This window comes from Suncus etruscus, chromosome 15 (assembly GCF_024139225.1).
Source record: "Suncus etruscus isolate mSunEtr1 chromosome 15, mSunEtr1.pri.cur, whole genome shotgun sequence".
NCBI classification, from domain to species: Eukaryota; Metazoa; Chordata; class Mammalia; order Eulipotyphla; family Soricidae; genus Suncus; species Suncus etruscus.
This window is the reverse complement of record NC_064862.1, coordinates 46,796,933-46,819,256: the sequence shown is the minus strand read 5'-3', so window position 1 is coordinate 46,819,256 and position 22,324 is coordinate 46,796,933. Positions and strand designations below refer to the sequence as shown.

The following is a 22,324-nucleotide window of genomic DNA, read 5'->3' as shown; positions in this document are numbered from 1 at the left end:
AAATAAAGTAGCTCAAGCCTTGACCTGGGCTAAGTACTGGGGGAGCCAGGCCACAGCGGGGTCCAGAGGGCACCCCAGTTCCATGACTGGAGCCCATCTCCAAGAGGCATTGATGCAGTGAGGCAGTAGCGGCGGCTTTGACAGTGTCCTGCGAGCTGTTCCATCCACCGTGACTTCCAGGAGGGCCCACCGGGTCCCCTGTGCTGCAGAGCTCCCTCTCCTCTGCTCTGCTGCGCTGGTGTCTGAGGCGGGCAAGCCAGGCACAGAGGACTGGCACGAAGCCATCTCGGGGCTCGAGAGGCTCCTGCTGAGCCTGTCCTCTCAATGGCCCAGCATGCCCGCTTTCTTACAGGCCACAGCCGACACCAGCGCGGCGCCACGGCCGCTGCCCTCCTCGGATGCGATGAAGGTGATCTCGCAGCTGGGTGCCAACCTGCGCACGCTGGCGTGGAAGCGCTCCTTGAAGCTACACGGGAGGAAAGCTCAGCTTGCTGTGCGCAGGAGCGCACGGGCCCGCGGGGACCCACTGCCCTGCCAAGCCCGGCCCCGCAGGCGCACCTGGGGTGCAGCTTGTACACGGAGCCGTCCACGCCCACGGTGATGCGCATGACATCCTCGCTGCGGCTCTCCCGCATGCGGTTGATGACGCCCGCCAGCCCCGCAGCGCACATGTGCGCAGCGCGCGTGGACACGCTCTCGCAAGCGCGCCGCACCAGGTCGCAGTCGGCCACCGACGCCCGCAATCCCAGGGTGCGCAGGATGTTGAGGGTCTGCTTGCGGTCGCCTGAGTCGCTGCGGGAGGAGCGAAGACTCGTGGCATGGTATTTGGTACATGGAGTGGACCTCTTGCCAGGTGGGAGGGAGGAAAACCAGCCCAGGCGTTCAGGACCTTACTGCCTTGGCCCTCACTCTGCTCCCCCGTCCCAGGCCAGGGTCCCACTCACTGAGCGAGATCCCAGCTCAGGGATTGAGAAGTGAGATGATGCCCTAGTGGAGGACAAGCCACAGAGTGGCCAGCTCACCTTCATATCACCCCTGCCTTGGCCCTAAATCTATCCTACCACGGGCTTCATTTGCTGTCCCACAGCTTCCCCTCTTTTCTGCATCCTCGAAGTCTCTTCCTCTGTTCCCAGCCCACTGTTCCTGGCACCCTTATCCCCAGACCCTGTTCCCAGTTTCCTGTCCTTAACTCCTGTCCTCAGCGCCCCTATACCTGTGCCCCTGTTCCCCAATCCCCAACCCTGGCCCTGGTCCCCTACCCCCAGCGTCCCTGACCTTAGTGCCCCAGCCCCACCCACCCAGCCCAGCGCACCTCTCCACCTGCGACACGAAGCGGGTCTCGAAGGCTCCGCGTGTGCGCAGCTGCTCTGAGGCCTCCCCTCCAAATAGCAGGTTCTCGTCCACGAGCTTCAGCAGTACCAGGCGCACTAGCTCGCCCATGTACTTGCCGCCAATGAGCTTCTCAAACCTGCCCAAGAGTCTAGTTCAGCTCCGCCCCTAAGTCCCAATGCTCTGGAGCCAACAGATCCTCTCGGTAGGGAGTCCTGGTTCAGGGGTCCCAACCCACCCCTGGGCTACTACTGCCTTCATTTAACAACATCCATCAACCCAGGAAGGGAGTCAGGACCTCGCTGATCCTGAAACCCTGCTCATTGTCACGTACTTGGGTCCACGTGGCTCGGTGTTGCCACTACCTGGTAACCCAGGAGACAGGCCTAGGCCAAGGCCGGGGCTCTGTTCCGTTCCACCAAGATTAGGGTCCATGCAGAGGCCCTGTCTGTCAGAGGAAGCTGGCAGGAAGGGGGTGGCATGCAACAGGTGCCCAGTAAAGAATCTTGTTCCAGTTCTGTAGCTGGTTCTTGGCGTCTTGCCTCACAACACCCCATATGAGACTGATTTCCAGACCACAGAATGACCTTGGGAAGGACTAGGCTGAACCCGGGAAGCCCTGCTGGGACCACTTTGTGGTGTCAGCCGTCTGCCTGGCTGTCATCTCCAGATGACAAAGGGATCCAGACCTTCTGTCTGCATGCACAGGACAGGGGAGAGTGCAGGGAGGAGCATGGAGGAAGAGCCAGCCACCCATGCCTGATTTTTCCAAAGAGGTTTCCTAGCAGCCCCATTATCTGCTTGGATGAGCAGAGAGCACACCAGGAAGGGGCGTCCTTACAGCTGCTGGCCTGGGTTCAAGGAGTTCTCGTCCACCACACGGTCGTACTGCAACAGGAAGTCATCCAGCTCACCCGCGTCCCCGAAAGCACCCCACTCAGTGTTGACACACATGCGGCCCTCATCGCCCTCCACCAGCTCCACGTTCTGCATCTCCTCCATGTAACATGCGTTGCAGCCTGTACCTGTGGGGAAGGCGCTCTCAGGATCCTGGAGGCCACATCCAGCCCACTGAGAGGTATACACACAGAGGACACATGCACTGGAGTCAGAGGTGGAAGTGGGTTAGGGTTAGGGGTTTCATGTCACACAGTCACCCTTGCACTGGTGCATAGCCCTTGCACTCTCTGGGCATGCTCTGAGCTTCTCTGTCCCAAAGCCCTTTCTGGGGAGCACTCAGAGATGAATCTTTGAAAGCAGCACAGGGGCTATTGTAGGTGGGCCTTGGTGTGGAGTCTGAGAATTCTGGGACAAGTGAGAAAGTGGGATTCTTTTGTTCTTGATTGCAGACCTGAGAAACTACAGGAAGGAGGCACTTGCCATGCTTGTGTTCAGCCCAGGTTCAATCCCTGCTGACATATATGGTCCCCGGAACAATGATGGGAATAATCCCTGCATGCAAGGGAAACACCCTCCCCACTGGTGGATGTGGACCCCATACAATAACTTATAGCAGTGAAAAAAAACCCCACAAAAATCAGACTTGGATATGAATTCTAATTTTTACACCACGGTAATTATATCCACATTTTTTTGTTTTTGTTTTTGTTTTTGGTCACACTTGGCAGCGTTCAGGGGTTCCTCCTGGCTCTGCACTCAGAAATTACTCCTGGTAGACTCGGGGGACCATATGGGATGGTGGGGATTGAACCCAGGTCGACTGTGTGTAAGGCAAATGTCCTCCTGGGTCTGCTATTGCTCTGGCCCCTCCATGTTTTTTGGTACTGAGCAGAGAAACTAAAACTGTCTCAGGGATATGACCAGATACAAAGTGTCTTGGGGAGCTGCACCCCCATGTGGCTGCCCCAGGTAGTAGCACTGAAGCTGAGATTGTAGGCGTTGTTAGAAAAGGGAAACTGAAGAACCAGAACACTAACACAGCGGGGAGGGCGTTGCCTTGTTTAGTGCCAACCCAGGTTTGATCTTCGGCATCCCATAGGGTGCCCTTAGCACCTCCAGAAGTTATTTCTGAGCATTGTTGGGTGTGGCCCCAAAACAATAACAATAAAGGGAAGACCATACTAAAGAGGATAAAGACCATAATAAAGAGGAGAAACAAGAGGAAGCCAGGCTGTAGCTTTGTGTGTGTTCATGTGTGTGTATCCATGTGTGTGTGTATGTGTGTATATGTGTTTCTGCATGGCTTTAAGTCTGGATTTGCTGCCCTTCTGTGTAGCCAGTGCCTAGAGTCCAGGAGGTTAATGTCCTTCTCATGTGACTGGTGGCAGGTGACAGGACTGATGAAGCTGACCCCTCTCAGGCCGGGTGTCTCAGGCCAGGAGAGTCCAGGAGAGTCACCTGGCTGCAGATCTGCTTCCACTCAAGCACGCCTGTCCAGTTTGGTTCATTTGGCAAATGAGATGCCCTGATTAGCCCCGCCAGGCAGGTGGGCATGCAGCTGGCGGCCTTACTTGAGGCCATGATTTCCAGGTATTGAAATGCTCTGCCAAGAAATGTCTGCCAACCAGGCTCTGTGCCAGGTACACTGTGCCCAACCTTCCCTGAGAGTCTCTTGGGTCCTTCCCAGAGTGCAGTGAGGATAGCCCAATTCTCATTTGTGCTATTGAATACGCTTACCCACAATCATTCCGACCTCACATCGGTGATCTTCATAGTAGCAGGAGATCATGGTGGCCACAGTGTCATTCACCATCGCCACTACATCCATCTCAAAGTCCTGCCAAGAAAACAGGGCAGGCTGGGGCTGGGCTCTCGGCATAGGTAGCTCTGAGCTGTGAGGGTAATAGCAGCCCAACCCTCATGGGCATTCGGCTATGGGCAGGCTCAGGGCCAGCTCACCCCTCTCCGCTTGATGGCATCTCGCAGTAGTCCCACGATGTTGTTTCCTTCTGCTCCAGATGCCTTGAACCCCTTGGTCCAGTTGAGAAGAATACCCTGGGTGGAGAGGGGCACCTGGGTGACTGCCAGGCAGCTGTGCCCATACTGATGCCAGGTGAAGGAGGGTGCAGAGGAAGCCATAGGGAGCTGTGGCCCATCATGACAAGGCACCAAGCAGCCCCACAGAAGGCCTGCCTACAGCAGGCTCCTTCCACTATTCTGTGGTTCTTTCTTGTTTGTTTGTTTGTTTGTTTGTTTGGCTTTTGTTTGGGGGCCACACCAGCAATACTCAGGGCTGATTCCTGATCTCTGCACTCAGGGATCTTTCCTGGCAGGGTTTGGGAGACCATACAGGTTGCCGGGGATAAAACTTGGGTCGTCCTTCCCACTGTGCTATCTCTCCAGTTCATGCCAGGCTTGCTTCTTTCTTTTCATATTTTATTATATCTTTTGCTGTTTTTATTTATTTTTGGGGGGCGCCACACCAGACAGTGCTTAGGGGTTATTCCTGGCTCTGCTTTCAAAAATTATTCCTGGCAGGCTCAGGGGCCATATGGGATGCTGGAATCAAACCCGGGTTGTATGCATGCAAGGGAAACACCCTCCCCACTGTGCTATTGCTCGGAACCCCCTAAGTTCCTTTCTCTGGGGTGTGTGAGACACTTTCCCACCCCACCAGCCTACCTTGTCGATGTCTTCATGCCGCACAGGGAAGGAGAAAGTGAAGCCCAGGGGAAGCTTCTTGTGCTTCATCTGATGCTTGTCCAGGAAGTCCGAGATGCACTCGGAGATGTAGTCAAAGAGCTGGGGGCAACAAGGCATGTCTCACCTGCCCACGGTGGTGCCATGCTACCCTGAACCTGCCCATCACCACAGCCTTGCAAGCTCAAGAACAGAGCCAAAGGCTTCGGACAGTAGTGCCTAGATGGGGGCCATGTGACTGCTCCCTAGAACATCTGTGCACCCAGAACCCATCCTGGCACCTGTGGTCCCAGTTCTGTCTTCACACTCATAGACTTCCTCCCAGTGTCCACTGCCCCACCCACAACCGCTTGGCTATGCCCCGCCCACAAAATGCTTCACCCACAACTGCTTACCCACTGCCCCTGCCCAGCTGTAGTACATCTGTCTGAGCCTCCAGCTGGTTAAATGCCCCACGAAATGCATCATCACACTCTCCTCAAGTTCTCTGCCTGGTGCTGAGTCCCAGTTGGCCCCAAGGCACCACAGCAGCCTTCACTATGCCCAATTACAGCACGGGTTGGATACAGGGGAGGACCAGACCTCATACCTCCTGCTTCCAAGGGGGTCAGACAATGCCTTTTTCTCCCCAGAACTAAACTACTTCTCTGCTCCCCTAAGCTACCCTGGAGTTAGGGTGGCCTTGCTGGTAGGAAGGAGAGTGATTGTGGGCACCCTACCTCCTGGAGGAGGCGAAGGAAAGATGGGGGGTGGCTTGCCCGCTGGACACTGTGGTTACTCTTGCACACAGAGTCTTTATTATAAAAACTAGTTGGAACCCCGGTGGTCTTAAGTTGCCTCTCCCCATCCTCTAGGCCCCTGAGACTGGACATTTTCTGCTCAGTTTCCCCCTCAACACCACCTGAAGATAGTGACCCCTAAGTTCTGTGCCTAGGTGGTGTTGAGGCAGTGGTGATCTCAGGTGCCCAGCCCTGTGCTCCCTGAGCAGTGCTCACCATCTCAGCAGTACCCGTCATGGCATCCTCGGGGATCGAGTACATCTGGTGCTTGGTCTTCACGCTCCACTGGCCTGCCTCGCCTTCCCCCACCTTCACCAGCATCACCCTGAAGTTGGTGCCGCCCAGGTCCAGAGACAGGAAGTCCCCGACTTCTGAGCCACAGGATGAAGTGGGTCAGTCAGGGGGATCCCAGCCCCCAAAGCAGGGTAAGTACAGGGGTGTGTGATGAGAGGGGGCTAGCGGGGGACCTACGGGGCTCCAGGGTAGCCTGTGGGGGTCACGAGCAGTCACTGGCTCGTCAGCAGCTCTAGGGAGGGCCCCTGGCTCAGGACTGTGCTGCGTGTGTTGTGTGTGGCCACAAGGAAATAGAGAGTAGCCAGCCTTGCTACAGTGGCTGGGCTGAGGGTGAGAAGCAGCTGTAAGGTGTTCTCAAGGGAGCCTGCCTGCTGCCTGCCCTCCCCCAGGACACACGGGGCCTTGGGGGCCCACCTGAGCCTTCCGGGGTGGAGCGCACATAGGTGGGCAGCATCTTCACGCTGGCCTCCTCATGGGTCTCCAGCCTCAGGCCACGGTCCATCTCTTTCTGCATCCTCCACATCACTTTCTTTAGGTCCTCCTCCTGTAGCTGGAACTCAGCCAGGATGCGCTCTGCCTGCTCAGGAGAGGAAGCCAGGGGAACCCTGTCATCAGGCACATCCCCCACACATCAAGCGTCTCCTTGTTTTCAGTAGAACCTCAAATGACCTCACTTGAACCAGTTGAGAAACTGGAGCAAGACTCAGTGCTAGTATGGCGAAGGATCCTGGCACCCCAGAGGGTCTCTGACCACCCCACCCCTCGGAGTGATCCCTGAGTACAGAAATCAGCTCTGAGCATCCCTGGTTCCAGGGATGTGGTTCCACCAAGAAATGGAAGCAGTAGAATTCCAAGAGTGTCCCAACCAAAGATAGCCTGGGTTTGTGCCTGGATAGAAGGCAGATGCACACCAAGGTCCCAGCAAGGGGTGGAGTGAACCGGAGGGAGAGGGGCTGGGAACAGAGGGATCAATTAGCAGGGGGCATGTGGCTGGCAGGACCATCCTTCTATGTCTTAGCAGTTCTACTGAGGACACAGGCTAAGGGCATAGCCATACTGGATGGTCATGTAGAGAGAGATGAGGAGAAATCATAGTCCTGAGGAGAACCCTGGGGCTGGCAGGAATAGGATCCCTTTCCTAAGAGCATGAAGGGTCTGTAATACCTCCATAGGCACCTACCAGGGCATAACTGCTGGGCCAGCCCTAAGTTTACCTCACAAAAATCTGGGAGATCTTAAACAGTCCGAAGGACCCTGCGTAATCCCGAAGTTAGTAGTCCCTAAGCACTGTTAGGTGTAGCCCCTGAAAAATACCTTCCTCTCCTAAAAAAAAGAAGGAAGGAAGAAAGGAAGGAAGGAAGGAAGGAAGGAAGGGAGGGAGGGAGGGAGGGAGGGAGGGAGGGAGGGAGGGAGGGAGGGAGGGAGGATGAGAAAGAGAAGAAGAAAGAAAAAAGAAGAGAAAGAAAGAAAGAAGAAAGGAAGGAAGGAAGGAAGGAAGGAAGGAAGGAAGGAAGGAAGGAAGGAAGGAAGGAAGGAAGAAGGGAAGAAAGAAAGAAAGAAGAATTAGAGAGAAAGAAGGAAGGAAAGAAGAAAGAAAGAAAGAAGGAAAGAAAAAGAAAGAAAGAAAGAAGAAAGAAAGAAAGAAAGAAAGAAGAAAGAAAGAAAGAAAGAAAGAAAGAAAAAGAAAAGAAAAGAAGAAAAAGAAAGAAAAGAAAGAAGAAGAAAGAAAGAAGATGGAGAGAGGGAGGGGGAGGGAGAGAGGAAGGAGGAAGGGAGGCAGGAAGGAGGGAGGGAGCCAAGAGATTGTACAGTGGATTCTCGCCTTACACACAATTACCCCTAGGGTCGATCCTCAGCATCCCATATGGTTCCCTGAGGACTTCCAGGTATAGCCCGGAAAAACAAAACAAAACAAAGCAAAACAAAAGTGGTGAGTCGGGTGTAGAACCAGGACCTGGCAGGCCAGTTGGGCTCCATTGAGCAGGCGGCCAGAGGCCCAGGATCTGCCTAGCTGTAAGGGTGGGCAGTGCTTAGGCATTGGTGAGACAGATTCATAGGGTGCAGGGTGGGGGATTGGGGGGGGATTGAGGCCTCGGTGCTTTGCAACTGGACATGTTTGTTTCTCACAGGATTCGGCTCCTAGGGACCCTGCTCCAGGAGGCAAAAAGTGATGTTGGACCCGTGAGGTGCCCTCCTGTATAGCGGACCAGGAGAATTGGGGGACATGGATCTGGAAGCAACTCTGACACAGCAAATAATCCACACAAAGTTGAAGAGATAAATCAAGTTTAAGAAACTTCCACTACAAGCTCTCTCCAAGCAGGCAAAGATATCCACAGGCAGATAGGCTAGCTGTGGAACCGAAACCGTAAGCAGTTTCTCTAACACAGGGTTTTTTATTGGAAAGAGAGGGATCACCCCTATGGTAAGGCTGGAGCCAATCCAGAGGCGTGACAAGCACAATCAAAGAATTATCTATCCTGAATAGAGTGAAAACTGGTTACTCCAACACTCTTGGGTGATAAACGAAGTCTTCTCCCCACCCAGTGTATCCCTGAGAGGCCAGAATGGGGCCTCTGAGCAAACAGCAGGGTCAAGTGATGCAGAGCATAGCCCAGTGCTCTGAGGAAGATAGCATGTGCCCTGTCCCCCCTACCTGACCTCTGTAGTGGCTGAGGAATAGCCTGGATCACAGTTACCCAGAGGAGACACCCACTTTTTTCCCTGCAAAGCCCTGGGCCATGTGCCAGAAGTCGGGTCTGGGCAGAAATGGTCCCGCCTGCTGACGTTGTCAAAGGCCTAGTGGCAGCTCTGAACTATGATCCCGGCCCACACTGCTGAGACATTGCCCACTGCCACCAGGTCAGGCCAAGTCTGAAGGGCAGGAGCTGAGGAGTTGGAGCTGGCCCAAGCCATGGATAGCTGAGCCAGAATGTTTGGGAAAGCTAGACTCTGAAGTGGGGCAAGGCCCATTTACCCATGCACACTTCACTGTCCAGGCAGAAGCTGGCCACCCTGTGCAGGGCCAGGGAGGCCTTGAAGGGCTTGGTGAGCAGCGAGGATCCTCTAAAGGGGCCTGGCAATGGTAGACTCTGGATTTAATTGGACCTCAAGTCCTGGTGTTATCCCTGAGTGCAAAGCCGAGTAACCTGCTCTTCCATGCAGCTCTCTGGTGGGACATTAGGAGGTGTTTTAAATTTTTTTTTTCTGGGGAAGGCAGAGAAATGGCACAATGGGGAGGGCACTTGCCTTGCATGGGTTTAATCTCAGCATCCCATAGGGTCCCAAGCTCTGCTAGGAGTGATCTCTGAGTGCAGAGCCAGGAGTAATCCCAGAGCACTGCCATGTGTTGCCCCAAAACGAAGAGGAGAGGAGAGGAGAGGAGAGGAGAGGAGAGGAGAGGAGAGGAGAGGAGAGGAGAGGAGAGGAGAGGAGAGGAGAGGAGAGGAGAGGAGAGGAGAGGAGAGGAGAGGAGAGGAGAGGAGAGGAGAGGAGAGGAGAGGAGAGGAGGAAGAGGAGAGGAGGAAGAGGAGAGGAGGAAGAGGAGGAGGGGAGGGAAGGGAAGGGGAGGGGAGGGGAGGGGAGGAAGAGGAGGAGGAGGAAGGGGAGGGGAGGGGAGGGGAGGGGAGGGAAGGGAGGGAAGGGAAGGGAAGGGAAGGGAAGGGAAGGGAAGGGAAGGGAAGGGAAGGGAAGGGAAGGGAAGGGAAGGGAAGGGAAGGGAAGGGAAGGGAAGGGAAGGGAAGGGAAGGGAAGGGAAGGGAAGGGAAGGGGAAAAAAGAATCCGGAAAGGGCCAGAGAAGGTACAGCAAGTAACACACTTATCTTGCATGCAGCCAACCCAGGTTTATTCCCAAACATCCCATGAGATCCCCTGAACCCCACCAGAAGTGATCCCTGTGCACAATCAGGAGTCAGCCCTGAGCTTCATCTGTGGCCCCCAAACAACACAACAGCAGAAAGTAGAAATGTTGGGCCTTATTTCCATAGCTGGAAGGAGGGAGGCCCACAATTGAGTTGTTCAGGCTGCAGGGACTTTATCCCAGGGGAAAGATACAAGTGGATGCAAAGAGCTGAACCTTGGTCCTGCCCTGGCCTAGGCACCAGGGCATAGCCTCCTGGGTCAGCACAGTACTGAAGTCTCTGCCTTAGTGTCCCCTGCCAGGGTGACCCAGACAGCTGCTCCTTTGTGTGATGTTGGATCTGGTCAGGGGAGTGTGCCAGGAAGAGTGGCCAGGAGGTCAGGGACAGGGACAAGAGGAAACAGAGTGAGGGAACCAGGAAAACCACAGAGAGTGCCTATTGCTGGCACATGCTGCTGTGCCTGAATGTTGGAGTGAGTTATACGAGGTCAGTGTCTGTGGGGAAAGTGAGGCCAGGAATTTAAGGGGATCCAAGGCCCCAGCAGCACAGGTGGTCAGACCAAGATCTACCCCCTTTCAGCAGGAGTCTGGGTGCTAGTAGTTTAGTCCTTCTGACTAGGTGGGAGTAGGGACTTTGTCAGGACTCAGAACATAAAAGCAAGTAGGATTTACACTGGGATTCAAAAGCTGTGTTAATATAAAAAAATTAATGCAATATACCATAGTATTAATGAAAGAACCCATATGATCATATCAGTTAATTCAAAAAAGTCATTTTGTGAAACTCAACTCTCCTCTCAATAAAAGCAAACACGCAGTAAGTAAAATGAAAGGGTATTTTCTCCCTTGACTTTTCTTTTTTTTCTTTTTGTTTTTTGGGCCACACATGGTGACGTTCAAGGGTTACTCCTAGCTATGCACTCAGAAATTGCTCCTGGCTTGGGGAACCATATGGGACACCAGGGGATCGAACCGAGGTCTGTCCTAGGCTAGCACAGGCAAGGCAGATGCCTTACCGCTTGCGCCACTGCTCTGGCCCCAAAAAGGGTATTCTCTCTCTCTCTCTCTCTCTCTCTCTCTCTCTCTCTCTCTCTCTCTCTCTCTCTCTCTCTCTCTCTCTCTCTCTCTCTTTTGGTTTTTGGGCCATACCTGGCAGTGCTCAGGGGCTACTCCTGGCTATCTGCTCAGAAATAGCTCCTGACAGGCACGGGGGACCATATGGGACACTGGGATTCGAACCAACCACCTTAGGTCCTGGATCGGCTGCTTGCAAGGCAAACAACTCTGTGCTATCTCTCCAGGCCCTTTTTGTTTTTTGTTTTAGTTTTTTGGTGCTCAGGGGTTATTCCTGGCTAAGCGCTCAGAAATTGCCCCTGGCTTGGGGGGACCATATGGGACACTGGGGGATCGAATCGTGGTCCTGATTCTTGGCTAGCACTTGCAAGCAGACACCTTACCTCTAGCGCAACCTCACCGGCCCCGGGTATTTTCTCAATGTGATAAAGGTCATATATAAAAAATCTTACAGTCAGGCCGGAGTGGTTGCACAATGGTAGGGCATTTGCCTTGCATGCGGCCAACCTGGGAAGGATTCAGATTCAATCCCCAGCATCCCATATGGTCCCCCGAGCCAGAGCAATTTCTGAGAGCAGGGCCAGGAGTAACTCCTGAGTAATCCCTGAGTAACCAGGTGTGGCCAAAAAAACAAAAGCAAAAAAAAGAAAAAAATCTCACAGCTAACATCATATGCAATAATAAATAACCTAAAACTTCTCCTTCAGAAGCAGAAATAAGACAATATCATGATTGTCACCACTCCACATTTTGCTGGGAGTTGTAAACAGAGCAATTAAATAATAAAAATTGGAACCAAGATATTGTACAACAGATAGGGTGTTTGTCTTGCATATGGCTTACTGGGTTTGGTCTCCTGCTTTGCATATGGTCTCCTAATAATGGCCAGAAATGATCCCTGAGCACAGATTCAGGAGGAAGCCCTAAGTATCTGAGTATGGCTTAGAAACAAAGAAAGAAAAACAAAAAAAACACTACAGATTGGAAATGAAGAAGAAAACTCTACTTGCAGATAGTAATAACTTATATGTAGTTAATTATTAAAAACAATAAATTTGATTAAATTTTATTACAATAACACCAAAAAAGAGTAAAATGCCCAGAAATAAATTTAACCAGAGGCGAAAGAAACTGAAAACTAAAAAACATTTTTGAAAGAAACGAAGGGTGATGTTAGGGAGGCTCTCAGAAGGTTGAACATATGGCTGACATTTCAGACTTTGAGTTAGATCTCTATGACCACATAGTCCTGAGCACTGCTAGGCCATGCAAGGCCCAGTGTGTTCCCTATTTAAAACAGAAATCAAAGCAGATCAAAATAAATTTTACATTAGGAGACTGTATTCTGACTTAATATTGTTAAGATTAAAACACATCAAAATTCCAAGTTCTTTTTGTGGGAAAAAATAAGATTCATGGTGAAATCCACATAAAATTTCAAGGAAACCTGAATAGACAATCTTAGAACACAACATTCTTTCCAATTTCAAATTATCAGGGGCCGGAGAGATAGCACAGCAGTGTTTGCCTTGCAAGCAGCCGACCCAGGACCTAAGGTGGTTGGTTCGAATCCTAGTGTCCCATATGGTCCCCCGTGCCTGCCAGGAGCTATTTCTGAGCATATAGCCAGGAGTAACCCCTGAGCACCGCCGGGTGTGGCCCAAAAACAAAAAAAGAAAAAAAGAAAAGAATCCTGGCATCCCATATGGTCCCCTGTGTCTGCCAGGAGCTATTTCTGAGCAGACAGCCAGGAGTAACCCCTGAGCACCGCCAGGTGTTGCCCAAAAACAAACAGACAAAAAATTATCACAACACTTTAGTAATCAAGAGAGCATCATTTTGGCATATTTAAGACATGCAGATTAAGATGTCATTGAGTCCCTTTAGTAAATGCCTCTTGGAAAACTTGATATACAGGTATTAAAGAATGAAGCTGGAACCCAGTCTAACACCTCATAAAAACAAGCTCAGGGGCAAGACCAATAACACAGAGGGGTAGGGCATTTGCCTTGCATGTGACTGACCCAGGACCGACTGAGGTTCAGTCCCCAGCATTCTATATGGTCCTCTGCACCTGCCAGGAGTGATTTCTGAGCACAGAGCCAGGAGTTACCCCTGAGCGAGGCTGGGTGTGGCCCAAAATCAAAATAAAACAAACAAACGAAGAGCCCAAAGTGGATCAAAGATCTACATCCAAAAACGGAAGCTATCCTGTCCTTCTTCTGTCTCTATAACTTAGGTGAGTGAGACCAGATAATATTTGCTCCTCTCTTCTTATTTTGCTTGGCTTGATCCCTCCAGCTCCATTCATGTTGCAGTGAACTGCATGACTTCACCTTCCTTATAGCTGCCTGGTATTTTATTTTATCTATATTAAACAGTGACAGACCACATACTTTCTATCAAAGACATACTAAGGAACTGTGGGGGGTATTGGGCGATGAAGAAGGAACCAAAAGTAACTCAGGATCAGAGGTCATAGGGGTGCAGTAGATTTGCTGTCAACCACATACTTCAACACTACTGGAAGTAAAGAAATGGAAGTATACTAGTTAAAGCTACAGAATTCTCATAAGAAACCCCAGGCGCAGATCATCACATTGATTTTTTCAATGATTACTTTTCACCAAATGACTCCTAACACACATGAATGAAAGAAAAGTAGATGAATTGGATTAATCAGAATATAAAACTTTGTGTCTAACCAAGACCTTCAAGTTAAAAGACGGCTCATAATATGATAGGAAGTATTTGAAAACCATTCAATCTGATAAGGAGCTGACACACAGTGTTCATTTGTTTTAGTTTTGAGGTCATACTCAGTGATGCTTGACTTGGAGCTTACCTCTGGGGACTGAGCTTCTATAAGCAGCGCATACTCTCTAGCCCTTTAAACTATCTCCTGATATTTATACTCAGGATTTGATGTAAAGGACTCTAGCAGCTAAGCCAGAAAAGGACAGGAAAATGCCACATCAAACTGATTAGAATGGCCACTTTAAGCCATACACATATGATATAGAATGTTAAAATATTGGATCCATACATTGCAGGGGGAATGTAAAAAACAGAATAGTTCCTATACAAAATTAATTTATTTAAACTAAACATAAACTTATGATACTGCCCAATAATTCCACTTCTAGGAAGTTTGCAAATCATTGAAAACAACAACTCAAAAATATACTTGCACGGGGCTGCAGAATATACATATATATATATATATTATGGTGCAAGTGATAGGGCACCTGCCTTGCACATGCTAACCTAGGTCCAATCCCCTGGTATCCCATATGGTCCCCCAAGCCAGGAGCTATTTCTGAGTGCATAGCCAGGCGTAACTCCTGAGCGTCACCGAGTGTGGCCCAAAACCAAAAACCAAAAAATATATATATACTTGCATACATTTTTGATATTACAAACATTATATTATTGCATGATCATAGTAATATTATACACAACATCTAAAAGGTAAGGGGGAAAAAAATCCAGATTTCCAGCAATAGCACAGCGGGCAGGGCACTTGCCTTGTATATGGCCAACTTTGGTTCTATCCCCAGCACCTCTTAGGGTCCCCTGAGCCTGCCAGGATTGATTTCTGAGCACAGAAGCAGGAATAACCCCTGAACACTGCCAGGTGTGCCCCCTCCCAAAAAAAGAACCCAAAATTCCAGATTGCCACTAACAAGGAAGCAAGATAGTTTGTACAGAACAAAATGTACTTAAAAAGAAATGAGAAGAGAGAGAGTCAATGTGCTTGAGAGAGAACACTGGCTTCCTTTTTTTTTTTTTTTTTGTTCTTTTTTTCTCCTTTTCTTTAGGAAGGAAGGAGGAGGAGGAGGAGGAAGAAAGAAAGGAGAAAGGAGGGAGGGGAGGGAAGGAAGAGGAAGAAAGAGGAGGAAGAAAGGAGAAGGGAGGGAGGGAGGGAAAGGAAGGAAGGAGGAAGAAGAAAGAATGGAGGAAGGAAGGAGTGAGGAAGGAAGGAAGGAAGGAAGGAAGGAAGGAAGGAAGGAAGGAAGGAAGGAAGGAAGGAAGGAAGGAAGGAAGGAAGGAAGGAAGAAAAAAGTGAGGCAGGAAGGAGTAATGAAGGAAGGAAGGAGGAAGGAAGAAAGGAAGGAGGAAGGAAGAAAGGAGGAAGAAAAGAAGAAAGAAGGAAGAAAAGGAGGAAGGAAGAGAACACTGACTTCTTCGGGGTTTTGTTTTTGTTTTTTATTTTTGAGTCACATCCGGCACCTCTCAGGGATTACTCCTGGCTCTATGGTCAGAAATCGCCACTGGCAGGCACAGGGGACCATATGGGATGCCGGGATTCGAACCACCGTCCTTCTGCATGAAAGGCAAATGCCTTACCTCCATGCCATCTCTCCGGTCCCCTACACTGGCTTCTTTGGATGAAAAAAGCAGCAGTGACACACAGAAACAAGCAAGGGAGATTTTGTGTGCAGAAGAGGGGAGCGAGCGAGCCTTGAGAGACTTTGGGAAGAATTTTCCTGAAATGCCTTCAAATGGGTTTCTCCCTGAAGTTCTACGCACTTGAAGATTAATGGGGGTATTGTCCCGGGGAAGTCCCATACCCTACATAATCTTCTTGTCATTTTATCCTTGCCTTTTAGGCCATGGTATCATGACCTACAGGTGCTTCCTCGCTTCTCCTTTCCTTAGGGATCCTCCCTTCTCTAGGTGGAGTCTTGGATTTCTGCTTCTGGGTGGTACCTCAGTTTCTCTCCTTCACAGATCTCAGGACTTATATGTCAAAGGTCATCATGCCTTAGGGCTTCCTTGGAGACAAAAAATCTCTTCTGAAGTTTTATTATTATGTCCCAAAAGTACATGACCAGGACACCCTACCTACCTCCCCCCAACAATATTGCCACTTATTTCAGATGCCTTAAATAGACCATAAGTGCAGAGGCTGAAAGAGAAAGTTGCTATAAATACTATGTCTTGGAGAGAGCTTTGGTTGTTGTTACAGGAATTAATTGCCAATAAGCAAGTAGACAAGATATCTTACCAATATTCTTTGAGAATTTGTATTGTACGAAGTTTCACTGAACTTGGACTATTCCAGTCATTAAAATACCTCACAGACACACAGACACACAGACACACAGACACACACACACACACACCATGGCTGGAGTGATAGGACACTGGGGAGGGTGCATGCTGCTGATCCAGCTTTGATACTGGCATCCCATAGGGTCCCTTGAGCACTACCAGAAGTGATTCCTGAGTGCAATAAGCCCTGAGCACCACTGGGTGTGGGCCCCCAAACTTTTTCAGAGGGAAGTAAAAACTGATGGACAATGGTGGAAGGAAGAATCTCTGGAGATGAGCCTAGATACCAGTCTTCCAGAGGAAGCATCAGAGCCCCAGGGTAAGAGATAGACATCCTCAGGGATAAGTCTGCTCCACTGCGGGTATGATTCGGTTTGCCCATCTCCCACATGGGAGTTCTCTCAGCAGGTCTACTCCCCACACAGCCCTAAGTCAGAATGACCAGTGAGGCTGGGCAGGGAATCCCTCTGTCCTTTCTAGCTTTACCAGCTCATAGGGCCACAGACACAGCACTTACACCTGGTGGTCAGCTTGCCTCTGACCCTGGATGTCACAGATTCATCAGAGGAGTCTGGAGAAGCAGCAACTTAGCACATTTTATACTTATGCACAGAGGGGACCCCAGCAAGTGGGCTATACATAGAATTAGGTAGAAATTAAACTGGATTAAATGAAGAGTCATTTAATAAATGAATGACCAGAATCTGCACAGAATGAGAAGTACGTCTAACAACCAAAACAGCTTCAAAGGAACATGGGCACCCTTAAATCCCCAGGTGGAAAATCAGTAGCCAGCACTCATCTGAAGATGCTGAAAACTTCCCCACACAGGGGAGAAAGTCAACTTCAGAAAGCTCCATGAAAGAAATCAATAATGCTGGAAGCAAAATCAAAAGCAGGAGACCAGAGGATTTGGCCAAGGGATAAAGCTCTTCCCTTGCCATTGCAGGTACTATACGGGATCTCCTGAGCACTATCAGGAGAAAGCCCTGAGCACAGAGCCAGAAGTAAAGGCCTGTGTGACCTCACAGCAAAACAAACTCAGAAAGCAGATACACACACACACACACACACACACACACACACACACACAAAATAGTAAACTTTTTTTTGGGGGGGTGTTGGGCCACAATTAGCAATACTCTTGGCTCTGTGCTCATGAATAATTCCTGGCAGGTTCGGGGGACCCTATGGGATGCTAGGGATCAAACTTAGGTCAGCTGTGTGCAGGCAAATGCCTTCCCCACTGCGCTCCCTCTCCAACACATAGTTGTATATTGCAAGGCCACTGGCATCCTTGGAACTTCTCCAAGTTTTGTCATTCTGATGGGATCATTTTTCTAAGGAACTTGCCACTGTGCTATCAGTCCAGCCCCCAAAATAATAAAGTTGATTCAAAACTACTAGTTCTTTAAAAAGGCCGATTTCATAACAAACACTTTATCATTTGATTAAAAATGTTTTGTGTGTTCGTTTGTTTGTTTTTTGGGTCACACCTGACAGCACTCAGGGGTTACTCCTGGCTCTATACTCAGAAATCACACCTGGCAGGCTTGGGGGGACCATATGGGATGCCAGGATTCAAACCACCATCCCTCTGCATGCAAGGCAAACGCCTTACCTCCATGCTAGCTCTCTGATCCCTGATTAGAAATTTTTTAAGTCAATAATCAGGAAAAATAAAAATAAAAGGGAATAGAATCCCATGAAGAAGAACTTGGTCAGGCTGAGAATTTTCCAAAGTTAGACTTCAGCAAAGTTTAAAAACATGCTCAAATGAGGAAATTTCAAAGTAGTATAAGTTAGAAGCCGGAGAAAAACTTGAACCCACAGATAAAAAATAGAAGAACTGTTGCAGTTTGCTACTATGTTAATGGAGCAAAGGGTACCCTGCTGAATTGGGTTTGTCAAAGGAGAGGGACAGACAAGAATGACCTGTCTCATGTGATGACCTCAAGTAAGGGCCATAGACAACAGAACTGGAAAACTGGGTTTCACAGAACTGAGGGGGTATTTTAAATGGAAGGGGGCTTTGAGATCTTGGGGGACAGAAGTGGTGATGAACAGTATTACAAATTACAGTACTTCAATAAGGCTTTAAAAAATGCAAGTGTTGGGCTGGAGAGATAGCATGGAGGTAAGGCGTTTGCCTTTCATTCAGAAGGACGGTGGTTTGAATCCCGGCATCCCATATGGTCTCCTGTGCCTGCCAGTGGCGATTTTTGAGCAGAGAGCCAGGAGTAACCCCTGAGCACTGCTGGGTGTGACCCAAAAACCAAAAAAGATAAAAAAGAAAAAAAAGAAAAATGCAAGTGTTGAGACCAGAGCGATAGCAAAGCGAGAAATGTATTTGCCTTGCATGAGACTGGCTTAGGTTCAATTCTCAGCGTCCTATATGGTTTCCAAGCCAGAAATGACCCCTGAATTCAAAACCAGGAGTAATTTCCATGCACCTCCAGGCATGGTCCCCAAACAAAACAACAGCAACAATGACAACAAAGAGCAAGTGTTAATATAAGTCAAAAATCTTCCCCTAAGAATACCAAATTTTGGGCCAAAGTGGTGGTGCAGGGTAGGGCGTTTGCCTTGCACACGGCTGACCTAGAACAGACTGTGGTTCAATCCCCTGGCATCCTAAATGGTCCCCCAAGCCAGGAGTGATTTCTGAGCACATAGCCAGGAGTAACCCATGAGTATCACCAGGTGTGGCCCAAAAACCAAACAAAACCCAAAACAACCAAATCTAGCTTTGCTTTTTAAGTATGCATTAGAAAACACCTTTTGTAATGCCTGATTATAATAATTCTTTTTTTTGTTTTTGTTTTTGGGTCACACCCTGTGACGCTCAGGTTACTCTTGGCTCTGCGCTCATAAATTGCTCCTGGCTGGCTCTGGGGACCATATGGAATGCTGGGATTCAAACTACCATTCGTCCTGGATCTGCTGCGTGCAAGGCAGACATCCTACCGCTGTGCTATCTCTCCGGTCCCTGATTATAATAATTATTTTTTATTTTTTGGCTTTTGGGCCACACTCGGCGGTGCTCAGAGGTTACTCCTGGCTATATGCTCAGAAATAGCTCCTGGCAGGCACGGGGGACCATATGGGACACCGGGATTCGAACCAACCACCTTTGGTCCTGGATGGGCTGCTTGCAAGGCAAACGCCGCTGTGCTATCTCTCCGGGTCCTATAATAATTCTTAATCAATGTTCATATAAAGAGACAAGAGGCAAGGTCATTTGGCGGGCTGAGCACATGTGCCAGGGTCCTGAGTATGAGACAAAGCCAAGTTCAACTGGATCTTTGTAGATAGTGGAAGGGCCCATGATTCCTGACTGCAGCTAGGCTGTAAGAAAGGTGGTTGTGCTCAGAAAGTGCATGTGTGCACACACACACAAATATATATATATATATATATATATATAATACATATATATATATTTTTTGGGGGGTGTAGGCCACATCTAGCAATACTCTTGACTTTGCACTCAGGAATCATTTCCCCCAGCATGAGGGAACAATAGCAAGGGCAAGAACAATCCCAGGTGCTGTCTGGTCTCTGTGTCCAGCATGACAGTGAGTCATTATGATCATCACATATAGGTTCAAAGTGCAAACCCAGACATTCTCTTCTCAAGGCTCTCACACAGTGTTTGAGCTCCCCTGTGACTGGGGGAGGTGGAGGAGGAACAGACACACCAGGGCACTATCATAGGAAGAGCAAAGTAATGGGCAGAGTCATTTTGGGGGGGGTGTAAGTCTAGGAACAGGTAGCTGTGAGCCCAGTTCATCAAAATACAGTTGGTTTCTCGGAGAGTCCCTGTGGAAAAACTATACATGATAAAGTGCTTTGACCTCAGAATACATGGAGAACATTTACAACTCAACAGGAGGAGAAGAACACACTGAAGAGGGGCCTGGGTAAGATGTCAACGAATGGTTCTGCCACAAATTTTACAAGAGGAAACCCTTGGGTTTCTAAGAGGGTCACTCTAAACCTTCTGGGTTCACAGACAGTCTGGTACTAAGGAAGCCTCATCTCACTGAGAGATAATCGGAAGGTCTCAGTGAGGCCTTGTATGTCAACAGCTCTGCCCTGCTCCTCTCTGGCCACAAACACAGCCTGGCTCAGTCTCAGAAATGTGGGACTAGAAAGGAAGGACAGGAAGAAGGATCCGTGAGGCCCTGCATCTCCAGAACTGGCAGGAAGTAGATTTGATCATGTGTGTTAGACCACAAGGGACCAGAACCCAACAGCCTGACTTAGCATCCTCTTCTGAGGATGAGTCTCAGGTACTGTGGACCCAGCTCTATGAAGAGTGAAATAAGTGATGACCCCAGACAGAATGAAGACGAGGTGCCCGAGTTTAGATGGCAGCTTCCAAGAAAGATGAGCAGAGAGAGCAGAGAGGCAGTGGAGAACTGAAATTGACTCTAAAACACTGGCCAACTGAGTCAACCAGGAAATTCACATGCTAGCCATGTCATTTAGGAAAATGGGATGGAGATTTTTGTCTATGCCACATACAATGGGTGGAGGAGGCAATTTGAGGAGACCTAGGTTAGATCCCTGATGCCTTGTGGTTCTCAAGTACCCTGGAGTGTGTCCCTCACAGCAATGATCCCACCAAAGAACCAACAGCACAAAAAACTTGTCACAAGTACTGGGGGAAGGTAGTTGAGGGGCTCATGGGACCAGAAGTGATACTAGTTAGGGATGCTCTGGTAGCCATAGCAGAGGGAGAGTTCTTAGTGGAGATCAGAGGGGTAAGACACAGGACAATGCCTCTCTAGTCTGACCCTGGCACCAGAGGAAAGGGGCAACACGCAGGCCTGCCTTCACTATTGGCGAGAACAGAAGCATTTTATCCACTGCACATCTTGTGTTCATCTTGAATTTTCTTTTTATAATTTTTTTTGGACCACATCTAGAAGAACTCAAGGTTTACTCTTGGCTCTGCACTCAGGAATCACTCATGGCAGGTTTGGGATGGGATGCCAGGGTCATCCTGAGTCAGCCACATGCAAGACAAACACCCTCCCCTCTGTGCTATCATTGTGTCCCACATTTTGATTCTTTAGAGTAGACTGTGTATGGCTTATGGACCTGCATGAGCTGGTGTGTGCCAGTGACCCAGACCCTCCCTCTGTCTGACAGCCAGCTTCCCACCAAGGCCAACTGAGAAGGGGATGGCAGGAGACCCAGGGCTCTCTCTTGCTCAGAGGACAGACTGTTGTTGGACATACAGTCTACCGGGCACAACCTGCCTCAAAGCCTTCCCCTGGGAAAGGATCCAGTCCCCACCGAAGGCTGTACTGCGGGGTCCATATAGCTCCTTCTCCCTGTGTACCTCTTGCCTCACACAGCACCATGACTGACACAGACTACCAAGCAGAGCCTGGGACAGGCAAACCTGACTCCCACACAGGACCCAGGTCCATCTGGCTACGTGAGGCTTCCAGTCCTCAGCCGGGGGCTGCTTGTTTTTCTCCTGACGGCAGCTCAGAGTTTGTGCTGACTTTGCCCTTTCCCAGACACAGAAGAAAACCATGGCAAACGCTGGGGCCTAGCCCGCCCCCATTGTCCCCTGCACCCTTGCCCCCCCCCCACTGGGGTGCAGACCAGCTCTGAGTGAGATTCCGCAACCTTTACCCAGCACCATTCACTTTCGGTGCCTTCCAGGAACCTAGACCCAAGGCCAAGACCTGAGAGAGATTGGAAGGACCTTTGCCTTAGGGTCAGAGCCTGGTGCATGCTCTTTACGGGCACAGCTAATATTGAACCACCATAACCCCTAGATGGCGGGTAGCACATGGCAAAGGCTTCTAGATAGATCAGAGAGAAACTACCTTTTCCTTCTTGGGGCTCTCCATCCTGGCTCTGTCGTCCAGCATGTGTGCAGTGGGTAGCCCGAGCCAACTAGGACCCTCCACACTCCACAGGGATATGGAGCCAAGGGCCACCACTGGCCTCGGGGTCCAGGAGGGTCCCGTCCACCTTTCAAGGGCTCTCTGGCGTGAGGCTCAATCACCGAGTTTCCTCCTTTTCATTGTTGTCCGGAGCTGGCAAACCTTCTCTTCCAGGCCACAAGTTCGTACAAGTTGGCAGCTTTGAGCACACTTACGCCTGGAGTGATGAAAGCTAGGCCCTGCGGGGCTCTAGGAAAGAGCAGGTAACTCCAAGTACCTTTTTTCAGAATGGTGTCCTTAGTCAGGCTCAGCAGAAAAGCTCTTCACCCCTCCTGTGTCCTGGGGACAGCACCTGAACAGTTAGGACACACGTGGCTGTAGCTCTCACACCCGGGCCTGCTTTCCTGTGGCCTAAGCA

The 22,324-nt window shown here is 49.8% G+C and overlaps 1 protein-coding gene across 1 annotated transcript; it reads right to left on the bottom strand.

Moving 5' to 3' along the window:
• Positions 1-19: 19 nt before the first annotated feature.
• On the bottom strand, positions 20-21,948 carry GCK (glucokinase). Its single transcript, XM_049789659.1, has 10 exons — positions 21,847-21,948; positions 6,417-6,579; positions 5,925-6,079; positions 4,912-5,031; positions 4,189-4,284; positions 3,967-4,066; positions 2,171-2,354; positions 1,313-1,468; positions 559-792; positions 20-466 (listed from the first exon to the last, which is right to left on the bottom strand). Exons 1-10 carry the CDS (start codon positions 21,889-21,891, stop codon positions 322-324), a joined length of 1,398 nt encoding a protein of 465 aa, XP_049645616.1. The 5' UTR covers positions 21,892-21,948; the 3' UTR covers positions 20-321.
• Between the last annotated feature and the right edge of the window lie 376 nt (positions 21,949-22,324).